This window comes from Elephantulus edwardii, unplaced genomic scaffold (genome assembly GCF_000299155.1).
Source record: "Elephantulus edwardii isolate Elephantulus edwardi_28Jun2011 unplaced genomic scaffold, EleEdw1.0 scaffold00071, whole genome shotgun sequence".
Classification (NCBI taxonomy): domain Eukaryota; kingdom Metazoa; phylum Chordata; class Mammalia; order Macroscelidea; family Macroscelididae; genus Elephantulus; species Elephantulus edwardii.
Window position 1 is genome coordinate 1,702,168 of NW_006399821.1, and position 23,909 is coordinate 1,726,076.

At 39.2% G+C, this 23,909-nt stretch overlaps 1 protein-coding gene across 1 annotated transcript in view; it reads right to left on the reverse strand.

Moving 5' to 3' along the window:
* Positions 1-23,909, reverse strand: part of EXOC2 (exocyst complex component 2) — a 248,021-nt gene that overhangs the window by 14,337 nt on the left and 209,775 nt on the right. The window contains exons 23-24 of the mRNA XM_006888701.1: positions 5,328-5,383; positions 1,731-1,853 (exon numbers count right to left, since the gene is read on the reverse strand). Coding sequence (XP_006888763.1) covers positions 1,731-1,853; positions 5,328-5,383 — 179 coding nt within the window. The remainder of the gene's footprint in view (positions 1-1,730; positions 1,854-5,327; positions 5,384-23,909) is intronic.

The following is a 23,909-nucleotide window of genomic DNA, read 5'->3' on the forward strand; positions in this document are numbered from 1 at the left end:
AAGGCTGTTATTAGCACAGGAGGAGGTTGCCCATTTTTCTTCCACAGAGCTGCTGGTAGATTCAAATTACCAGAGAGGCACAGACTTTGGCTTAGATTGTTTCCAACTCCTTGCTACTATGAACAAGGCTGTGAGAAATATGGGTGTGCATGCATCTGCTTGGGTGGCAGTTATGTTCTCTTTGGGGTATATTCCCAGTAGTGGAATTGCTGGGTCAAATGGTATCTCTATTTGCAACTTTTTGAGAAAGTGCCACACCGTTTTCCACAGTGGTTGCACCATTTTACACTCCCACCAACAGTGAATAAGGGTTCCAGATTCTCTACAGCCTCGCCAGCACTGGTTGCTTGCTGTTCTGTTACATTTTGTGTGCTTGTTGGCCATCTGAATGTCTTCTTTGGTGAAGTGTCTGTTCATATCTTGTGCCCATTTTTTCAATTGGATTGCTTAATGCTACCATGTTGATCACGATGTATTCTATTTTGTTTTCTGTCAACTTCCCATTTTCTTAGACTCACACTTAGTACATCCCGTGTCCTGATTATTAATGGATGTTTTCAGCTGTTTCTTCTCATTTTGAGTTGACCCATATCAGCAAATGCAGAGCCCATAATTTTGACTCTGTCCATGCCATGAAGACTGATTATTTTGAAGAGGCAGATCTTCCTCAGTTGAGTCCTTCCACAACTTCCTCAGTTCCCTTCCAAGCTGACGAACTCATTTTCTGATACTGTATCAGACAAGGTTTACACTAGTCACATTTTTTTCCCCCACAATTAGATCATGGAAAAACTTTCTAATCCTAGTTTGGAAGCTCTGATGAAATCTTTCCAAGATTTCTGAATCTGCTGTATTTGACATGACAATCACATTGCTTCCAATGACATGCAAGCTACCACAGTATGATAAATTGACAATTAACCGGAAGAGAAAACAACATGAAGCATTATAAGATCAGCTATTTAGAGGTGGATAGACTTAACTTTGGATTTGGATTCTCAATTTGGTTCCACTGGTCTACGTGTTTCTCACTGCATCAACACCAGGCTGTTCTGACTACTATATAAAGAGACTGGTCTTAAAAAAAAAAAAAGCATGCTTGCATTTCTAGAATATATACTTACTGGTTGTGGTATGTTATCTTTTTAAATTATTCAGTTCAATTTGCTAATATTTTGTAAAGAATTTTTTTGTACCTATACTTCTTTGTATACTTTTTTTAAATTGGCTTGCATACAATCATGTATATACCTTGTGCTGCATTCACATATATTGTGTTTTACATAATCATTCATATACATTGTGTTTTATGTAATTTATTACTTTTGATCTAGTCCTATTATCACTCCATCTCTTTAAGTCCTCATGGAATCCTTCCTATTCTTTCACTCCTGTTTGCTTGCTTACCTCTCCCATCCTAGTGATTTTCCTCCTTTCCCTTTATTTCTGCCCTTTCCCCCTTCCTCTTTTGAACATTTATGCATATCTTGCTCAGTTATCCTCCTGTTTTCACAATAGTGGTCTTATGCAGTATTTGTCTTTAGGAGACTGAGTTAGTTTACTCAGCATAATGCTCTTTACTCTCTTCCATGTTACAGAGCATTTTACGAACTTGAGATCTCTAATTATTGCTCTATTAAAGAAGGAAATACATATATGATGAAATAGGTGACTGAAACCAGATAGACAGGTTTTAGATAAACACTAATGAAACTGAGTGGTGTGGGCACCTGTAACGCTCCATTTTTGCTGAATGATGAGACACACTGCATCAGCCGACTGAGCTCTTCCGAGACTGCTTCCACCACCCTGGACAGCACCCGTGGCACCAAGCCCTTAGACAGCGTGAACACCTGTACAAAGGAGGGAAAACAATGTACTAAAGGAACTAACAAATAAAAATAACTCACATCCTCTATATTTCTAAAGAACCAAAATGGAATTTGCTGTAATGGCCCTAGCCACGATTCTCCACGCTCCCAGCACGCAGAGACACACTGCTGTGTGCTGACAAAATGGAAATGAACAGAATGATGGTGCCCAGGCTAGGGCTCAGGCTGTGGCTCCTTCCCACACAGATTTATTCAAGTGATACACCTGTCATGCCCTGATCAAGTAATTCCTCCCAGTAAACTGTTGCCACACAGTCACCCACCAAGGGAAGTGCAGGTCCCCTGCAGTGCACAGCCAGTCTCTTTGTGGTCTCACTCTTCCTATTACATCTCTACTGTAGAGACTCAGGCCAAAAAATGCCTCTACTTCCCCATCTTCTCAACTCAATCCAAATGGTGCCCAGAAATCCAGTGTGACAAAGAAAAAAACAGCTCTCCATTGAATCTACTGATTCTACATCTTATTTTATTGACCCAGAAAATATTGAGAATGTCTGATTTCAAAGATTTGAACAACACATGAAAAGCTTGACTGGATGATGAATGCCTTTATCGTATGTGTTGGAGGTTAATGTACCAGATGAAGAGCAATGATGTCCTCTACTCTAGAGATGATCTCCTTATATGTTGGCTAGGAAATCTGGACACTTAAAACTACTTAAGAAAAAAAAAAGAGAGATTAGTTTTATCTAGAAATAAAGAATGAAGTGTGGAATAGTGATTAAAATTTAATTTTGTTCATGAAATCTAGAAGGCCATAAAATTTTTAGGTAGTATCAAAAGCTACCATGAATGTCTATTTGTGTTTCATTGATTACACAAAGGCATTTGACTGTGTGGATCATAACAAACTGTGGCTGACTTTGAGAAGAATGGGAATCCCAGAACATTTAATCGTGCTAATGAGAAACCTATACTTGGACCAAGAGGCAGTCGTCAGAACAGAGCAGGGTAACACTGCATGGTTCAAAATTGGGAAGGGTGTACGCCAGGGATGTGTCCTATCTCCATACCTTTTCAACCTGTATGAAGAGCAGATTATCTGAGAGGCTGGGCTCTATGAGGAGAAGTGTGGTGTCAGGATTGGTGGAAGATCTATTAACAATCTGCGTTATGCGGATGACACAACGCTGCTCTTTTTTGTAATTTTTTTTAAACTTTATTAATCAGAATAGTCCCACCTGAAACAGTGTCTGTACTGATCAGTATTTTTAGATTGTTAGAACCGGTCTTAAGGTGGGCTTAATTATGGAAAGTAAGTCTTTTACAACTGCCTCGATGCACAGACACATTTTAAAATTAGACACTTCATGAAGTCTTTCGTTCGCATGGTCACATACTGGTGCTTACATGTTCCAGTTATTTAAGATGAATACAGTAGTTTTGATAAAGTAATTTCGCCCCATGGTTAGAAACCTCCAGATAACAACCAAGCCCAAGCTACTGTGGGTATAAATGAATACTCCCTTTTGCTTCATATTTGAATGCTGTACATCTGTTTGGATTGTATATTGTGTTTGTGTATTTATGCTTTGATTCATAGCAACTTCTCATGTTATGGAATTGACTTGCATTGAACACAAACTAAATAAAAAATAAATGGCTGAAAGGGGAAAAATTAAAGGACCAAAACAATAAAGGAAAGGAAGAAATTTATAACTTAAATTGTATTAACTGATTTATGAGGAAAACAATTCTCCTAAAAATACTGGCAGTGTTGCCAAAGATAATAAACTAAAAATAGTTTTCATTTCAGTTTGAAGTATTCAAGCAGGAATAAATTTAGTGTAACATTTTATCCTCTTGCTTTAACGTTAAGGCATGTTTTCTTTTGAGTTTTCCTTTTCTTCCCATATTGAGTCACTAGTATTAAATCTTTAGGCCAATCTAAATATAATTCAAAAGTATCAGAATATTTTGGCAAGTTAAAATCATATAGGAAATCATAACAGTACATATTATGAATGCAATTCAACTTTCAGTCACTGATATCTATAAATAACCTAATGGATATTAATAATGCAGATGAAGAAAATGCCTCTTTAGGAATCACCATCACCACTAAAAATTACCGTGTTTTAATTCCACTATCACCTGTCTACCTACCACAGAAATGTTTCACTATTTACTGATTTAATTTTATACTTGAATTTCTTAAGAAGCTAATATAACAAGAACAGCACTTTTATGCCCTTGGTAAAACCATGGATGAAAATATATTACTTATTATGAAAGATCACCACAATAAATTCTGGTCCAAATGATCGAAAATATTTTTTTCATAGAGGATTTTATAGATTTCCTTTTATGAGAAATGGAAAAAAATACACTGTATTTCTCTTTCTGCTCTAGTTGATTCAAATTTACAACCAAATTCAGGAACCAGATAGCACTTTCTATATATTAATCTCAATTATCCACGCGGCCCATGCATGATGCCATCCTCTCCCCTCAGCCTATCTACCTAGATGGTCTTAAGACACTTCTGGATGCAGGAGGATCCATGCGGGATCCAGCTTAGGAGGCCCTTATGGGATGGTGAAAAGCAAGTGAAAAGAACCTCTTTGCTCTATCCTACACTATCTGGTTACCTTTCAGCCTTTGAGCAAGAACTATCACTAAAGTTTAGCAAAGTAGTGAGCAATGACTGTAAAATCACCCAAAGAAATCAGACAGTCACAAGAGGGGTAATAATGGTAGTTGTGGTCGCCTCTTCTGATGTTCCACAGAAAAGTCCTCTTAGCAAGGATGCAAACAGTGATGCTAGTATGAGACTGGTGACAATTCCTCAAGTGGGCATGTTTTACTGTGAACTAGGGACATCCACACTGTTGTGGACCTGAGTCAGCACTGACAGGAAACCATGCACTGCTTCCTTAAGTGCAGCCCCTTCTCCTAACTCTACCTTCCTCACATGGTTCTGCTAGAGACTACATCATTATGGTACTGATCTGCATGCTAGCTAAAAAGAGGCTCATAGATTCTCCAGAAAAGGGAGCTAGCATTCTTGAAAGGAAAAAAAAAACATTCCCTCAATCTACCTTCTCTTAGACTTTCAAGTATCAACAAATTTTGCTTTAATTATAAAGAAGCACATACAATTCCAGAAAAAGATTGCCATAGTTACAAAAATAAAACAAGAAAAATCCACCTATACAGGATACAATAATTGTGTTTCACTTACACCCAAGATGTTGTGTGAAGTGAAAAAGGCCACTCACCATAAAAATCATCAAATAGGCATGAAAGTACACTGCCTTTTCTCTCAAGGAACTGCTGGTGGATTCAAACCAGGCGCCCTTAGGTTAATAGCAATTCCCCCTCGCGCCCCCCCCCCCAGAGCTCCCTTTTGGGGTGGCTGGCTGTTTTGTTTTGTTTTTTTTAGTTTTCTTTTCAGTTACTAGTATATCTTAGGAACACCTAATGACAGCTTACCTCTGCATGCACAGCAATTATATTCACCAATGCTTCTTTCAAATAGTTTCTGACACCTGAAATCAAGTTGGGGGAGGGAAAAGACAGTTAGTGGAAAGGCAAATAAATAGTCTGCTCATATTTCCTTATTCTATCGGCCCCCATGGAGTTGTTGGGAGAAAACACTGCCACTATCTATTTCCTCTTACAACTAAATGGTGAAATTATTTTTTTCTTACGGGTCAAGGGGGGGAAAAAGATAATTTCCCCCCATTGTTTTTAATTTCTGCCACTCTTGATATTTTCTCTAATTGCTGGTCAGTCTTGACAGTATATGGAAATTAAAAAAACACCCTTCCATTTCTTCCTTCATATGCAGGTATAAAGTGATTGTCATATAAATCAGTAAACAGGAGACAGAATACAAATGGTTAACAAAGCTTACATGCTATCTGTTAAATGCAGTAGGTCTATCCTTCTTCCACTGGTGGACGTGAAATCATTCATTATCCAGAATGACTATTCTAATGTAAAGGGCTCATTTTTAGAAGAAACTTCTGACGAAGTCATACTCAATCTAATTCTGATCAGCAAGTTAAAGTCTGGACAAGATATAATACAGTAGTATGATGCTAATTAATTTATACAGAAGAGAGACTGAAGAGTGAAGAGTATGTGGTCTGCAGACTATCCTGGAGCAAACCCCAGTTTCATCACCTACCTGCCCTGACTTGGTGAGAACACTGTCAAGGTCTACAAAATGTCTAATAGTAACAGCATTTGGCTTGTAGAGAGGCAGTGAGGATTCAATGACTTGCTTTTAGAGTGGAATAATATTTCAGATTGCTTTGTAGAATTAACTGTACACACTGATAACTCCTTCTCTGGAACAATAGGAAAATTCTGTTGTATTTAAAAATTATGGATATTATTGGTATGTATTATATGATATATACTATTGGTATTAATGTTACAAACTACTGAGTGTTTAGAAAAATTGAGATAGAGACCAATACCTGTAACAGATTTTTTTAAATTTATATTAGTTAATCCTAAACACACAATTAGCTTTTGAACCTATCACATTCTACGGCAGTAAACTATTCACATATATTTGTGATAAGAGGTTAAAGTGTTATTCTATCTTGCTGATGGACTAACAAAGCTGAGTAAAGAATAATGAAAAAACAAAACAAAACAAAACAAAAACCCAGACACATTTATTGATTCTAAGAAAAAGGACCATTGCAGGGTAAATTTTCATCTGAGAGAGAGAGAAAGAGCAACATAGGAGTAGCCCATTACATGTGAAGGGGAAACAAACAGACTTCTGCTTGAGTCTGAAAATGCGTTCCTCTCATGACAGGAGCATCACTTTCTGAGTTGTTCCTAACCTCCGAGAGCAGCCACAAGTCCAAGGGAGAGGCCACCCCACAGTCACTTCTCCACTACTGCACTCTCTGCCTCTCCCCCAGATGTGCGCAGGGCAGCGCACTGACTTTGCAAGCTTGAGTCTAGAACCTTTAAATTGGAACTGTGTAGAAAATTAGCTCAGCTATTTATCTTAAAATATGCAGACACTGAAAACACAAGCACTTCTGAGGGCCGTGATGCCTGAGGAATAAAAGGCAGAAAGTCAGGGCCCTGCCCTCACTGCAAAGCAGGCCACCACCCCTGTTGCTGTGTGCAAAGGTCACCAGGAGTCTGCGTGCTGACACTTCTACCAGAGATGCCTGGAAATGGGTCAGTTTTTAACTTTAAAACTTCTCCAATGCAAAAGGCAAGAATGAGGCCAGAGTACTGACTAAGAAACAGAAAATTAAACTTAGAGTGAAGCAAGCCCAAGTTATGGGCTCAGTGACAGTCGGCTGTAAACTACTCCCACTCTGACCCTGACAGGAAAAACACTTCCTGGCAAGGACCCACCAGACAAAGCATTACTAATAAAACACCTTGTAAAACAGATAGACCTAAATTACTCAATAAAATTCTGAAGACAAAGCTTGAGAAGCACAGGGTACTTCAAGCAAAAGGACCATGTGCTGTTAGATGGGGCCCAAGGTGGGCTGGGGGACAGGATGGGCTCCACTTCAAGCTGCCTACGGGTTTCAGATGAATAGTTTACTGGTAAGAGTAAACAGCCTCAACCTTGAATCCGTAAAGGAATTTTGCTTCTTGGATCTTTTCTTAGTGGAGAAGAAAATGGAAATAATTTTAAAATAATTCCATTTTATTACAATGGAATAATAATGGAGTTTTTTTCTCTCTTTCACAAAACAAGAAATAACAGCTTCAAGAAGTTAAGTGGAAATGTTGGAAAAAGAAAAGGAAAAATCTGTGGTCTTAGAGGTGAACAGAAATAGAAGTCTTCGTCTGACCACATGCCAGGTCAGTGAAGGTCAAAGAGTATCAGATCTAACATGGCTGCCTTGCTCTGGGCTGGACCCTGTGAGTGGTCACAGATTCCACAAGAGTGTGTATGCTGGCCTTACAACTACATCTGGAAACATTTTGAAAGTTAATAATGCTACAGATCACTTCTCTCCAGAAGGATACCATTATCTTAGAGTGAATTAAGTTCACTACTTGTTATTGTCAACTGGGCTGAAATGGTTCCTAGACCCAAAGAAAGGACTTGAATCTCCCATTTCTTTGTGTAACATGAATTTACTGAGATTCCTTTACATGGAAGGCGTGGGAGGCAGGCAGTGTCACAGAGCGGTAGACATCAGGTTCTTAGAGCTGTTTGTATTGATATTCACACATCATCATTAAGTTCTGGCATTAAATGTTTTACCATTATCTATGGATGTACAAATGTGTGTCTAAACTGTACATAAAAATATATGCAAGATGACCCTATGAATGGGTTTTGTATTGAAAAGAATGTATCTGTATTTGGATTTAAGATAATTTGCAAAACATTAAATGCTTCTTTATATAAATGCTAGATATGAATATTTAGGTGGAGGTAGAAAAAGAAAGGGCAAAGGGCCTAGGGAGTAGAAAATAAGTATGTTGGGTCTCAGGCCTACAAGTTCACAACATGAAGACAGTAAGAGCTCCGTGGTTTTTCTTGTTCACAGATTTCAATTCTTTTCTTTCTTCATTCCACTTTACAGCCAGTTATCTGTCCAATGAGGAACAGATGGAATATACACCATCCTCCTGCTTTCCAGGCTGCATTCACTTTGGTCCAAACTGAGACGTTCAATTACGCTCCTACAAAACTCAACTCTTACAAGAGACTGTCCACCTTTCTTCTAAAGAGCTGCTGGTGGCTTTGAATCACCAGAGAGACGTATTCTTTGCATTAGTAGGGCAACTCTCCACAGACTGTGCATCAGAGCTCTTTTTACAAACTACTAATGTCCAACAGAGCTCTGGTGGCCTAGATCTAAGGAACGGTACTGTCAACCTAATGGTTCATGGTTTGAATCCACCAGCTGCTCCATGGGAGAACAATGGGCAATCTCATCTGATGTAATTTACTATCTCTGAAAACTCATGGGAGGGTCAACTAGTGGTTAATTCCTACTCAACGTTATGACAACAGAAACAACAACAACAACAAAATATCCAATAAGGCTTGACAGAAAATAACTTGCAAGCAAAAAAGAATTTTCTTTTTGGTGACCAGAGTAGCCAATTTTGCTGTTTTCTGAGCAGGAAAAGTAAGTGACACAGCTATCACACAGAAATGACAGAAAAATTGAAGCCTTTGAGTTGTGGTGGTAGAGTACTGAAAATCACAATTGCCAAAAACCACAGACATGTCCTAGAAAAAGTGTAGTCAGAGTGCTCCTTAGAGGCAAGGATGTCGAAGCTTCATGACACACAGTATGGACATGTTGCTAGGAGAGCTTATTCCTTGAAGAGGGACATCATGCTTGGAAAGGTGGAGGGTCAGTGAGAGGAAAACCCTCAACAAAATGGACTGACACACTTACTGCAGCAATGGTTCTGTTTGTGTCAGAGATTGTGAGGGATGACACAGGATAGGCCAGAATTCAGATCTGTTGTTTGTAGGGTCATTAGGAGTTGTATGCAACACAATGGCACCTAACAATAACAAAAACAACATGCAGAAAGGATGGACACGCAAGCACACAGGGATAAAAGGGAACAGATATGGAGGTGTGGAAATAGAGAGCTGGTTTTGCTGTGATTTAACTAACAGCAAAACCCTGTTCAGGGCTCAGATGCTAACCAAAACCTTGGTGGTTTAAACCTACTCACTATTCTATAGGCAAAAATCTGACCATGTGCTTCCATAAGAACCCCAAAACAACAGTGACCAAAACAACCCTACCAAAATTAAAAAAAATAAACCTATAGGAAAATCTACTCTGTCAAATGGGGTCAACTGTGAGTTGAATTCATGCAATGATATCTCCAAGAAAGCAACTCTGAATACGGCATGGTTTAAACTCAGAAAAAGTAGGCCTCACGGTTTTATCATTTTTCCAGACGTTTTCAATATTTAAGCTGAACAAATAATTTGAAGAAGAATGTGGCATCAGGATCAGAAGAAGATTCATCAACAACCTGTGTTATGCAGATCACACAATTTTGTTCACGTAAAGTAAAAACTTGGAGCCCTACTTTAGGAGATCAAAGACTACAGCCTTCAATAAGGATTATATCTCAACATCAAGAAAACAAAAATTCTCAACATTGGACCAATTGGCAGCATCATGAAAACTGCAGGAAAAAGTGACATTATTTAGGATTCAATGTACAATAAACTTCTATGGTAGCAGCAATAAAGAAATCAAAAGAAAAAAGCCGCAATAAACATGGGTGTGCACATATCTGCTTCGGTGGTGGTTATGGTTTCCTTGGGGTATATTCCCAGTAGTGGAATTGCTGGGTCAAATGGTATTTCTATTTATCGCGGCTCTGTTCACAAGAGTCAAGAGTTGGAAACAACCCAAGGGCCTATCAGCAAATGAATGGCTAGAGAAGCTGTGGTATATCCACACAATGGAATACTACGCAGCATAGAGAAACAAGGAACAAATGAAATATTATTCAAAATGTGTGATCCTGGAGGACATTATGCTGAGTGAAATATCTCAGTCACAAAAGAACAAATATTGCATAGTGCCACTGTCGTAAAATGGGACTGACATAGGGGTTGGGTGGAGACTGAGAAAGACAGGATAAATTATGTATACTTCATTGAAACAGATGAAGGAAAGATCTGTTTAAAACAGACATATGGTTAGGTCTTATGGTCATGACAGGGGTCCAGAATCAAGGCTGCATAGTGGAGTGGACTTGGGGTGAGGGACTGTATAACAATGAAAGAACTGTTCTTTTACTTTTCAAATAGAAGAGTGAACTGGGGGGAGGGGTGGGCAGGGAGCAGAGTACAACAATGAACGAATGGAAATCCAAAGTGTCTGTAAGCTTTCATAAAAATTAATGATAATAATAAAAAGTTAAATACACTAAAAAAAAAAATCTAAAGACATGTTGCACTAAAGACCTCTCCAAAGTGTCTTAGAGAAAGGATGCCAATTTAAAAAGTAAGGTAAGCTTGATCCAGGTTATGGTCTTTTCAATTGCTTTCCTAAGCCTCTGAAAGTTGGACAATGAATAAAGATAACTAAAGGAGAACGGACAGCTTTGAATTGTGGTACTGAAGAGTACTGAACATGTTACAGACAGTGAAAGAACAAGTAAGTGTGTCCTGGAGGAAGTATAACAAGGTGTTTCTCAGAGGCAAGGATGATGAGAGTCCATCTCAATACTTTGGACATCTTGTTAGGAGAAGCGAGTCCTTGGAAAAAGGACTGGGAAGGGGCTAGAGGGGACAAAGCAGGAAAGTGACAGTAACACGCTGGGAAAGATCTTGAAACTGTTGGAGAAAAGCTGCACACATTTTATAGCAAGTGGGCAAGGTCTTAATTCAGACAGCAGAATAAAGCCCAGACAGAGTTGAAAAGGACTTTTTGATGGCACTGATGGATAGGGTCAAGATGTGAGTTTTGATTAAGTATCATTTAAAAAGGTCAGACTGTGAGACATATTCTCATTAATGTCTTTGACACAGGCTCTTTGCTGTCTAGACTAGATTTCAACCTACACATAGTATTATTAGCATTGACAACTGATAATTACTTTTACATACACTTAAGTGATAGAACACTCAATATAGTGTTGAAAGATAGAGATCTAAATTCTGGCTAATCTCTACCAGAAGATACGACTTGGATAAATCAGTTTGCCCTTCAGACAACTGCTTTCTCTGCAAACTGGAGAGACAGCATCATCTGCTTGTGAAAATGACACGGAACCTATTTTAAACTGCCCTTTCCTCTTATTCTTCACATATCTGTTGGGCATCTATTAAGTGGCAACACCACCAGGTTCTTTTCAAACAAAAGTGAGCAAAACAGACACAAGCCCTGCTCGAAAGGAGCGTACTGTTGATCTAGAGTCATCTACCAATCCCAAAGCAGAAGACACACCTTAGTGTTATTTTTAAATAATGAGAATGATGATTAGGCGCACACTAGTTCCTCTGTGGTTCTGGCCATGCCATCCGCATGCTCCGCTAACAGCTGCACTTGAATACAAGGCCAAGGCAGACAACCATTCAGGCACAAGTCAGCTGGAATGATGTGGCTCTGACAAGATACTTAGTTTGCTGGTCTCATAAAGCTTTTAGAAAGCTGATGTTTTAGTGGAATTGTTTTCTCTTACATCTTTACCTTGATTTAATGACCAGACATCACTGCCAAGTGATGATTAGGGAGGGTCATTTGAATTTAGTGATGTGTGAGCACTGACCTGAATGAGGATAGCCAGGCATAGGAAAGAATGACCTTCAGAGAACTCTCTGAAATTCTATGATTTATATATACCTTTTCCAGTTTTAGAACAGAGATAATACTTATTTGGAGAGGCTAACGATTTATGTGCCAAATATAAGATATTAAATAAGAAATCATATGCAGTGGTGGCTAATTTTTAATAAAAACTTAATAATGTCATTTTACTTGGATCCACTATCAACACCCATGGTAGCAGCAGTCAAGAAATCAAAAGACACGCCTTTGGAAAATTTGCTGTCAAGGATCTCTTCAGAGCACCAAAGAACAGTGATGTCAGTAAAGACTAAGGTGAACCTGAGTCAAGTCACGGTATTTTCAATTGCTTCCTGTGCATCTGAAAGTCAGACAATGAGTAAGGAAGACAGAAGAAGTATCAATGTCTTTGAATTATCTTTGAATTACGGTGTTATAGAAGAGGATTAAATAGACCAAAAGAGTGAAGAACAACCAAGGTGCTCCTTTGAGGCAAGGATGGTGAAGTTTTTTCACATACTTGAAAGTGTTTTCAGGAGGTGCCAGTCCTTGGACAAAGACATCATCCTGGGGAAGAGAAGGTCAGAGAAAGAGAGTAAGATCCTCAATAAGATGGACTGATACAGTGACTACAACAATGAACTTGAGCATATTAGAGAGATGGTGAGGATGGTGCAGGACAGGGCAAGGTTCAAATCTGTTGTTGATAGGGTTGCTGTGAGCCACAGTAGATTCAATAGGACATAACAACAACAATGGAATACAAATGAAAGAAAACAGCAGAACTAAATACTGCTGAGACTAGATACTCGTTCTCCAATTACACGTTATCTTTCCAATTACATTCTTAAACTAATCACTCATTCCAAATAATGTATCATTAGCTATTGACTGAGTGCTCACTGTATACTTGGAAGATGTCCATATACATTAAACCCAAGAATTTAGAGGAAAGAGAGAACTCTTAAGAAAGGTGTTTTAGGTCATTAGTGATGTGCAACAAAATGTCCTAAGAGGCTTCCCATAATGGAGTGAATGGGTTATGTGTGAGGCCACACTGTGACAATTAAGTATGCTTTCTGGGGTCAGAGATACATGCTCCACTATCATGATGTAGCAGTGAGCATTGTTTTTAAAAGGCTCCTCTTAGGTAAACCCCCACAACTTTCCATGTTATTTAAATAAGAGAAGGAGAAACTGCTTTTGCAATAAGTATCTCCTCTACTGTCTGAATACAAAATTAGAATGTGTCATGATATTTGGACAAAAAAGTGTCCCCACCCACACAGGATCAATCTAGAATATCATTCAGCAATGATTCTAGTAACCCTGTGTGGAAATTCCCCATGGAGAAAAACAAAGTTTGTCTCCACTTTGAGCAAGCACTTGTAGGTCCTTGCAGGGTGGGCTTCCTGTAAACCAGCCCATGGGGCCCACGTCTCTACCATTGGAAATCACATAGGAAAGGAGCATATTTGTATCCTTTTGTAATCAAGCAGGGAGTGTACTCACTTTTGGAACAGTCATACTATTAGGTCTGAATTTGGTGCCTATGATAGCCAGAGGATCCAGGTAACAGATGGGTTAAACACTTGGTTGCCAACCAAAAGAGGGCTGAATCCACCAGCTGCTCTGCAGAAGAAAGATGTGGCTGTCTGCTTCTGCAGGACTGGCTATCCCATGTTGTTGCTGTTAGATGCTGTCAAGTCGAGTATGACTCATAGTGACCATATGAACAAAAGATCTGAACCCTGTTCTATCTTGCTCCATCCTCACACATCCTCACACACAAGAGCCCACTGCAGCAATCACCGTGTCAGTCTCCCTGGTTGAGGGTCTTCCTCTCCTTCAACAACCCTTCACCCTTTCCAGAGTCATTTCTTTCTCCAAGGAATAGCTCCTCCTAGAAACATGCCCAAAGTATGTGAGGTGAAGCCTCATCATTCCTGCCTCCAAAGAGCACTACAGCTTCAACCTCTGCATGGTTTATATATTCATTCTCATGGCTGTCCATGGGATGTTCAGCGCTCTTCTCCAACACCACAGCTCAAAGGCATCAATTCTTTTTGTCTTTCTTATTCACTGTCCAGTTCTCAGATGCATAGAAAGTAATTGGAAAAACTATGGCCTTAATCAGATGCACCTTAGTCCTCAAACTGACATCATTACTCCTCAATAATTTGAAGAGGTCCCTAACTGCAGATTTTCCCAGTGCAATGTGTCTCCAATTTCCTGACTGCTGGTACAAAGGGAGTTAATTGTGGGTCCAAGCAAGAGGACACTGTTAACAGTTTCAATCTCCTCTCCATCCATCACAATGCTGCCAAATGGTCCAGTGGTAACAATCTTTGTTTTCTTGACATTGACATGTAATCCAAATTGAAGGCTGCATTCCTCGGTCTTTTGCAATAATAAGCGTTTTTCAAGTCCTCCTCACTTTCAGCAAGCAAGGTGGTGCCATCTGCATAATACAGGTTCTTGATGAGTCTCCTTCCTATTCTAATGCCACATTCCTTTTCATAGAGGCCGTGGCACCAGGGATATCATTACTGATGTCAGATGGATCCTGGCTGAAAGTAGAAAATACCACAAGAATATGTATTTATACTTTATTGATTATATAAAGGCATTTGACTGTGTGGATCATAACAAGTTGTGGCTGACATTGAAAAAAATGAGAATCCTAGAGTACTTAATTTTGCCTGGACCAGGAGGCTACAGTGTGAGCACAGCAGGGGAACACTGCATGGTTTAAAATTGAGAAGGAAGTGTGTTAGGCTTTCCTATGATGCAGTACTATAATGCCCTTTTTGTCTCACTGGGTGGCTAGGAGTTGTAATCAACTCGAGTTGGTATTTCTTTGGTTGTTTCCCCCCACCCCCCTTTTTAAATGATAGCTAGATACTGTTCCAGCATTGACAAAACACAGCCCTGCTGCATGGTGTCTATTCTTTTGGGGACAGACCCACTTGTGTGGCTGACCATAGGTTCAATACAGAGTAAGTGCCCTGCATGTAGTGAAAGTTGGGCACTGTCTCTGAAATAGTAAGGACAGGAATGCAATTGGAGGAAACAAAATCAGGCAACCTGATGTCCACAGTGGCAAGGACAGGGAAAAGGCTTCATCTTGGTGAGAGTTCCCAGCATTATTTATAAAAACAATGAATGAATGGGGGCAAAAATTAAATGGAATAATATGCTATAAATACACACACACACACACACACACACATTGCATTAAAACAAACCAAACCAACCAACCAACCAACCAAACAACCTAATGGCCCATTACATGACAAGAAGACAGGAATGTCTCTATTTTGCCAATACTGAGTACCCAATATAACTTATAATAGTTAAGCACGGCACTTAAAGAATGACATATTTAAGGGAGTTCTGGTGGTCTAGTGGCAAGAAGCTGCATTGCAATTCTGAAGGCATGCCTTCTGAATACACTAGATGCTCCGCTGGAGAAGGAGGGGCAATCTCCTCCAGTGCCAGTAGGATCAGATTGAACACAAGAAAAAAAAAATCATTCAATAAAAAAAATTTAAAAAAAGAATGACATATTTAAATTTTAACTGGAAAGTCAACCTCGACTATTTACCATAGGGGAAAATGTCTTGTAAATGAAAAAAAAAAAAAAAAAAAGGGTTAGAAGGACTTGATGATTCATCTTTATCAATAACTGAAAAATTCCTAGGTAGATTTTTTTATAGATATGTATGTATTAAACCAGAGAGTACTATTTTAGAATGGTCAAGTCTTTGTTACTTTAATTTGAAAGTAAAAAAACCTCACACACATAAGTGATTACTGAAAAAAATAGAACTCACAGAAGTATCAGTTTATATAGTAATAAATAAAAGTACAATCCTCCTTCATCCTTCTTCCCAGAATAATCCCCGCTGGGAATGTTGTGTGTATTCTTTCAGACCTTTTCCTAGGAATATAATTATTTCCTTAAAAAGTGAGATTTCACTGAATATTCTTTAAATGTCTCCCTTCATTCGGTAATAGGTCAGAAACTTACTTCCAAACCAGTGTATACCCATCTCCTGTGTGGGCCCCAGGGATTATGGGGTTTCACTGTGTGACGCACCACATACTATTAACTACTCTGCCTACTTTGGTTAGTTGAACAACAAAACCCACTGACATGAGGAATGGCTCCCAGGGTCTGCAAAGAGGTCATTCTGACAGAAGCAAACAATCATATTCCTCTCCCATAGAGGGCCTGGTGGATTTGAACCATTCACTTCCAATTTAGCAGCTGAGCCCGAAATGACTCTGCCTTTAGGGCTCCTTCTGCTGGACAGACAAACTGATTTTTAAACAGTTACAATTAACACTGTAATGGAAATAGATGCACAATGATCCGTGTGCATTTTCACAGACTAATTTCTGTAAAACATCTTCCTGGAATTGCAACTGCTGAATCAGAATTGGCTTTTTTGGAAAGCAAAATATTCTTTTAAAATTTTGACCCATTCTGTCGGCCTATCATTCACAGGGCCACACAAAATTATACTCTGACTTTTCCAAGCCTATTAATTTTTTTAACTTGGATTTTCTGATTACTCCTGGTAATCAGGTAATCTATATCAACCACATAGAATAGGCACTCCTCAAACTTAACAGTCCATTTGACAGATGTAAACTCTTAAATAGATATCTGACAAAACTTTTTATTAAAATTCTAAAATTTGAGTAGAATACAAAGGTCAAAGGAGATTTTCTTCAAGTTACACAAAACTTACAGTCAATCTGTACAGAGAATGTTTGAAATATAGGTGAAGAGAAAGAAAGCTTACAGAAAACAGCCACTGGAACACTGAACTTATATAGGAATGAAATCCTTCCTACAAAGATTTCCGGTCTCACTGGACCAACCATTCCTGCAGGTGTAGATGCCTTCAAGGTACTCTGCACGGGTTGTTTTCGCACCACAAACTCTTCAGACAGTACTGTAAGAAATCACTTTGGAAACTTGGAGACACTACCTACTTTATAAACCACATTTCCTGTTTTTAACCCCAGTGCCCTAAATCAGTTATCAGTCCTAGAACTGATAAAAATAGACTGAAAAATACTATAAATATCCCACCATGTACTTTTTTTGGGTCAAACTGAAACACTACATTAAAGAATTCTGAGGTGTTTTTTTCATTCTTTCTTTCAAGAAAATTAACTAACCATACAATGAAGCTACATTATAGGAACCACCACCAATTAAAAAAAAAAGAAAGGTAACTAGAAATGTATCAGTTTGTTAGGGCAGAAAAAACCAATCCAGGTCCTGCTGAGCAGATTCTGCCACCTTGCTGCCCACTATGTAGACAGTAGGGTGCTCCCTTAGGCCTGTCCCTCCCTGCCAGGAGCAGCAGGCTAATTGTACTACACAAAGGCCATGGATTGGCCAAGTATCAGAAACAAAATCAGCTCTTGCTGAAGTCAAAAAAGGATATTAGGCCACAGGTCTTCACAGTACATTTAGTGGTATGCTTCCTAAACTGACAAATGTCTTTTGCCATGGGACAGATTTCTTAAATGAATAAGCCCTTCAGAAAAGATGACAATCGTGTAACTGAACCCATGTTTACTTCACACTGCATTCCACTGGCTGTTACAGGGAAATATTTAAAGGGAGTTGAAGGTGGAAACAAAGGCTGCCTAGGCGGCACCCCAGTCAGGTGGGTGGGATCTCTGCAGGTGCTGGACCACATGAACCCCCTTCCACAGGAGCTGTTCTCTCCCTAAGACGGCGCCCATGTCTCTTTTCTTTAATCAGCATATCTTTGGCTTTGAAACTATGCACAGGAATACTCTCTCCTGTGAAGACAGAAAATATCTCCACCACTGGAAAGAACAATGAAACGATACCATGGCTTATTTTTTTTTAAATCTGTAAGAAAGAATTTATGTTGCTCAGGGTTTAGCATTTATAAAATCTCACAGTTTTTGAAACTCAAATAAAGGCAAAAAGAAATGGTCTCCCTATTTCAAAACTTCAAGTTTGATGTGCAAAGTAGTTTATGTATGAAGGCAAAATATTGCAGAATAATTTATGTGTTTAGCATATAATATCAACTCTGGCATTGCAAATGTGACACACTGGATTTCACACTAAAAGGCAGAAAGCTATTAATTTAACATTAACTGATAAATAAAAATAATTTGTTTCAATTTTGTCTTTTGGCAGATTCTGTTCCCCCCCCCATCAGAAAGCAATGTCAATAAAATGTGAAACGTGAAAGTGATAAGAAAAGATCTATACTATATATGCCCACAAGTGCATTTGAGGCAGCACTTCTGGATGTATTTTAGAACAGTAACTGTTCAATTTTGAAAATGTGAGATAGTTTGTTTCAAAAGCTAAATAAGCATGGTTTGAGAGAACTCAAAGGTCCTGAATGTAGATGAGAACAGTTGTGCCAAAGATTGGTGGGGAGTAAGACTGTTGGTATGAAGTGGGCTCTGAGTGGGTGCCCACTGTGTAGATCTATCGGAAGTGCTTCCCAAACTGCCAGACACCAAGTCAGCAGTAAAATCTTGGGTGGGTCTTGATCACTGGGATCTCCTGAAGCAGTTGAAAATACCATGGCTTGTGTCCAACCATATTCAACTGCTTAATCTTTATTTGAGATCTGGACGATAAATAAGGATGACAGAAGAAGATCGATGTTTTTGAGCGGTGGTGTCTGAGAAGAGTACTGAATATCCTATGTACTGCCAAAAGAACAAGCATCTGTCCTGGAGGGAGTACAATCAAGATGCCCCTTAGAAGAAGGGATAGTGAAAGATCATCTCAAATCCTTTAGGCATGTTGGCAAGAGGGGTCAGTCCTTCGAAAGTCAACATGTTTGTAAAAGTGGAGGGTTGGAGAAAAACAGGGGGACCCTCAGCAAGATGGAATGACACAGTGACAATAAAAATGGACTTGAATCTACCAGAGATGATAAGGATAGTTCAGGATAGGGAAAGGATCAGATCTGTTGTTCAGGGGGTTGCTATGAGTCATAATTGACTTGATGACACTTAACAACATCATCATAACTGGAATAATTGAATAGAATTTAGAACAGAATAAGGTATATTCTCTAGTCTCAAGAGAAATCTTCATAGATAATTTTAGAAACAAAATCCAACTATTTTAAGCTTCAACCATTTCACCAAAGACAAAATCCTGAAATGATAAATAAGTTATAACAAAAGTGAAGGCTGAAACAAATGAGAAGTCCATAACAAACCTAGAGGTTAAGGTCTAATTTTTGTAATAAAAAGTCTAGGCAGAAATATCCAAATGCTAGAATCCTAATTTCTCAAAATCACAATTTGTTTACATCAACACTGAGTTTCTATATTGTTGGATTATTTTAATATTTTCCCATTATTTAAAATATTATAAAAAGATATCAGGCTTGAAAAAGGTGGAGGGCCAGAGAAAGAGAGGTGGATCCTCAACAAGATGGACTGACACAGTTAGTGTAGCAATAGCCTTAAGCATATCAGAGATGATCAGGATGGCACGGGACAGGGCAAGACTCAGATCCACTGTTCATAGGATCTCTGTGAGTCACATTTGACTTGACAATACCTAACAACAATACCAACATAGTATTAAAATTCATGGCACTCCGGTGGCACTGTCCATGTGTGCTGAGCTGTCAACAAGAACACTGTCCTTGATTGTTCAAATCCATGATTTACTCTGAAGGTAAAGGAGGGACAGTTTCCTCCTATTTACAGTCTCAGAAACCCAAGGGAGGGTCTCTATGAGTTGGAATTGACTCAATGATAGTGAACTTGAGGTTCTGTGGTTTTGATTTTTAATTTTTGCATGGTTAGTAATTTTGATTCAAGGTAATAGTCTGAGTTATTATTGAAGTAGAGTTGTCAGCAGGTTGAGGTGAGAGCCCTTGACTGAGGAGCCTAACATGTCAGAGCCTGATCCTGGCTTAAGGACGAGTAGACAAGGTCCTCTCCAATCTGAATTGCTAAGTTTGTAACAACAGCTCCCAACACAATGGAAAGGTTCACAACTATAGGGGTGCATAGCCTCAAGGGAGCCAGAAGAAAGAGGCCTCAAAAAATCACCCTTAGATGATTTCTGACTTATGGTACAAAATTCTTTTTTTTTAAAAGGCTTTCTAAGTCTTTAGGATTTTCTTGCCAATATTTTTTCTTTTTAAGTTTTATATTGGTTTGCTTACAAAGTTCATATCCATTGTGTTTCACACTATTCTTCATTCATATTGTATTTCATAAAATTATTCCCATGCATTATGTTTTATAAAATTAATCCCCATTGGACCCTGCCCAACATCTTTTCAGGTTGGCAAAAGATGGTCAAAATGCTGGTAAATGCAGATGATAAGTTAGTGTATACAGAAAACCCCCAAAACCCAACAAATAAACACTGGTAGAGCTATTAGACCAATTTAGTAGGGTGGCAAGGTACAAGATCAAAATAAAAAAAAAATCATTAAAATTCCTTTACAGTAACAAAGAGAAGGACACGAGAAAAGTAGTATCATTTACAATAAGCCAACCACAAATTGAAAAACTTGGGAATGAACCTAACTAGAGATACAGAAGACCTGTACAAAGAAAAGGACAGAATATTTCTGAGACACACACAATCTTATTCAAGTACTCAAATTCCAAGTTGATTAGCTTTTCATTTCAAATTTTATTAAATTTCAAACATCGGCTTCAGTTGTCAACAGCAAGTCTTGCTTTTATCCCTCTACCAAATGACCACTTGCTTTCTAGTGCTCTGCTGAAGTTTTGCAGGCTCTTTATTTCAAAAGAAACACAACGTCTTTATTCCTCTTGGTCTCTTCATAGCACATTTTGCTGCTGGGTGCCACTGAGTTGAGTCCGATTCAGTGAGCCTATGAATAAAAGATCTGAACCCTGTTCTCTCCTGTACTATCTTCACACTTTCTGACACACAAGAGTCCATTGTAGCAGTCACTGTATCAGTCCACCTCGTGGAGGGTCTTCCTCTCCTTTGCTGACTCTCCATCCTCCCCAGCATAAAGTCCTTCTCCAAGGTACAGCTCCTTCTAGCAACACGCCTAAAGCATGTGAGGCGAAGTCTCTCCATTCTAGCCTCCAAAGAGCACTCTGGCTGCACCCTCTCCAAGAAATATTTTTTCTCTTGGCCATCCATGGGATTTTCAGTGCTCTTCTCCAACACTACAGCTCAAAGGTGTTAATTCTTTTTCTGTCATCCTTATTCATTGTCCAGCTCATTTTAGAAACCTTCTAACTTTGTATTACTTGGTCCATATCTAGAATAAACTAGAAATTCGTGTTTTTCAGGAAGAAGGGCAAATTGGACACAAGTACATAGTATACTTTCACTTTGAGCTCCAGCCTTCAGCTTAGCAAGCTCGGCCCGAGTCCTTTGTGTCCCATGGACCTGGGATAAGAGGGCAGCAACAGCTCTTTCTCCCCAGTTCTCATATTTCCTGGACAGCTGTTGTATGCTGTCCAGACACAACCAACTCATAATGTACCTTCCAGCTGTTTTCAGACGTGGTAAATCACATGTGAGAAGACTGTTCATTTTTGCCCTGTGGAACAGCTGGTAGATTCTAACCACATACTTTTGGGTCAGCAGTGTAACTCTTTACCCACTAGGCTACCAGAGATCCCTGCAGAGCAAGGCTCAAATTGCTTTTTAAAATCCAATAATTTGGCGAGCTCTGGTGGCCTAGTGGCAAGAAACTGCACTGCAATCCCAGATGTGAGTGGTTCGAATCCACCAGATGCTCTGTGGGTAAAGGAGGGACAATCTCCTCCTGTACCAGTCAGTTCTGATTTGACGGTACACACACACACACACACATACACACACCCAATAATTTATAACAAATTTAAATGGATAAAATCACATGCTCTTTACCTCTATGGTGATTAGTTCTATGTGTGGTTAAGTGTTCAAAAACTAGAATATAGAGAGTTTGACCATACTGAGAAGCATCTCAAAGAAAGACCTAATGCTCTGTCTCTGAAAAGTCACAGTTGTAAACACCCTAGGAACAGGTCCACCAGGAGCAGGCCCACCAGAAGGAATGTTCTACAAGGAGCAGGTCCACCAGAAGGAACATGTCCACCAGGAGGAGCATGTTTACCAGGAGCAGGTCCATCAGTAGAACAGTTCCGTCATGAGCAGGCCCATCAGTAGGAACGGTTCCACCAGGAGCAGGTACACCAGGAAGAGCAGGTCCACCAAGGAGCTTAGAACAGGTCCATCAGGAGGAGCAGGTCCACCAGAAGGACCAGTGCCACCAGGAGCAGGTCCACCAGAAGGAACAGGTGCACCAGGAGGAGTAGCTCTACCAGGAGCAGTTCCACCAGTAGGAACAGTTCCAATAGAAGGAGAAACTTCCACTAGAAGGTCTACCAGGAGCAGTTTTACCTGGATGAGTTCCACCAGGAGGATTTCTAACAGAAGCAGTTCCACAAGGAGCTAGACAGAGTTCTACTCTGCACACATGGGCAGAACAAACCAAGAGATTTGAGAAATGGACTGGCTTGGGGTGATAGTTTTCTCACTCTACACACCTGCCAGCAACAGGGTTGAGAGGAACTGGGTCAAAGGCCTAATTCTATTATTCTGAGTAAACCAGAGTCTTTGAAACTTTACCTAAATAGGAAAATAATCTCCTACTCTAGCAAGCAGGAGAAGCACCCACTTCCTAAAAAACATGTCTCTGGAAATTCTATGAATTTGGATAAATGTCAATAGTTATAGAAAGGCTTTAGGCCTTTTGTTTAAAGGGTCACTATGAGTCAAGCTTGACTCGAAGGCAATCAACAACAACAACTCTAGCAGGGCTATTGAAGAATAAAACGTAATTATGTATGGCAAATTATAGCTAATCTATAAAATATTTTTTATTTAAAAACAACCAAAAACAAACACCTTTTAGATGATGCTTGGTTTAGTATTTTTAATAACAAAAGCTTAAGACCAAAAAAAAAAAATGGGCCAACTCTTTCATTCCCCATTTCTCCTGGATAGTGGGATCACTAAGCTTTCTCTCACTCACACTTTCTCTAAAGCAGTGTACATGAGAGGAGTTAGTTACATTTCTATAACTCTCTCATTGCCAGTAAGTAGGTACACACTCTCCTGACCCATCAATGGGAGGCTGTAAATCACATAGAAAGAGACTCCATTTTTCTCCCACAGAGCCAGGAGTGGATGTGAACCACCAGAGAGATGCTGCCTTTTGGTTAGCTGCACAGTTCTCTATTAAACTAGGCCTGCAGAGGTGTCTTATGTTTATTTCTAGGTTTCTGTTAGGTGCTTCATACAAGTATGACTTAGAGTGAAACCAGGACAATAGATCTGAACTCTGTCCTCTCCTGCAGCATCCTCACCATCTCTGATGCGCTCAAGTCCACTGTTACAACCACTCAATCTACCTTGACACGGGTCTTCTCTTTCTCTTATCTTTCATGTTTCCCAGCATGATGTCTTTTTTCCAAAGACACACCTACCTTAAAACATGAATGTAACCGCTATAAAATGTGGTTTTTTTCTCTGTAAAACATTTTAAAATTATCCTGAGACTAAGAGAATAAGAATTTATTAATTTACTCAAGCAAGAATTTGTTCTAGTATAGAGTGAAAACCCACTCTACAAAGAAACTGTGTAAAGCTGGATATTCACTGGTGATGTGGCACAGTTCAGAGAAGAGGCACATTAACAACAGGCATTGTCGAGCTCTAGTCAAAGTTTTTTGATTGTGAGAGTCAAATGCA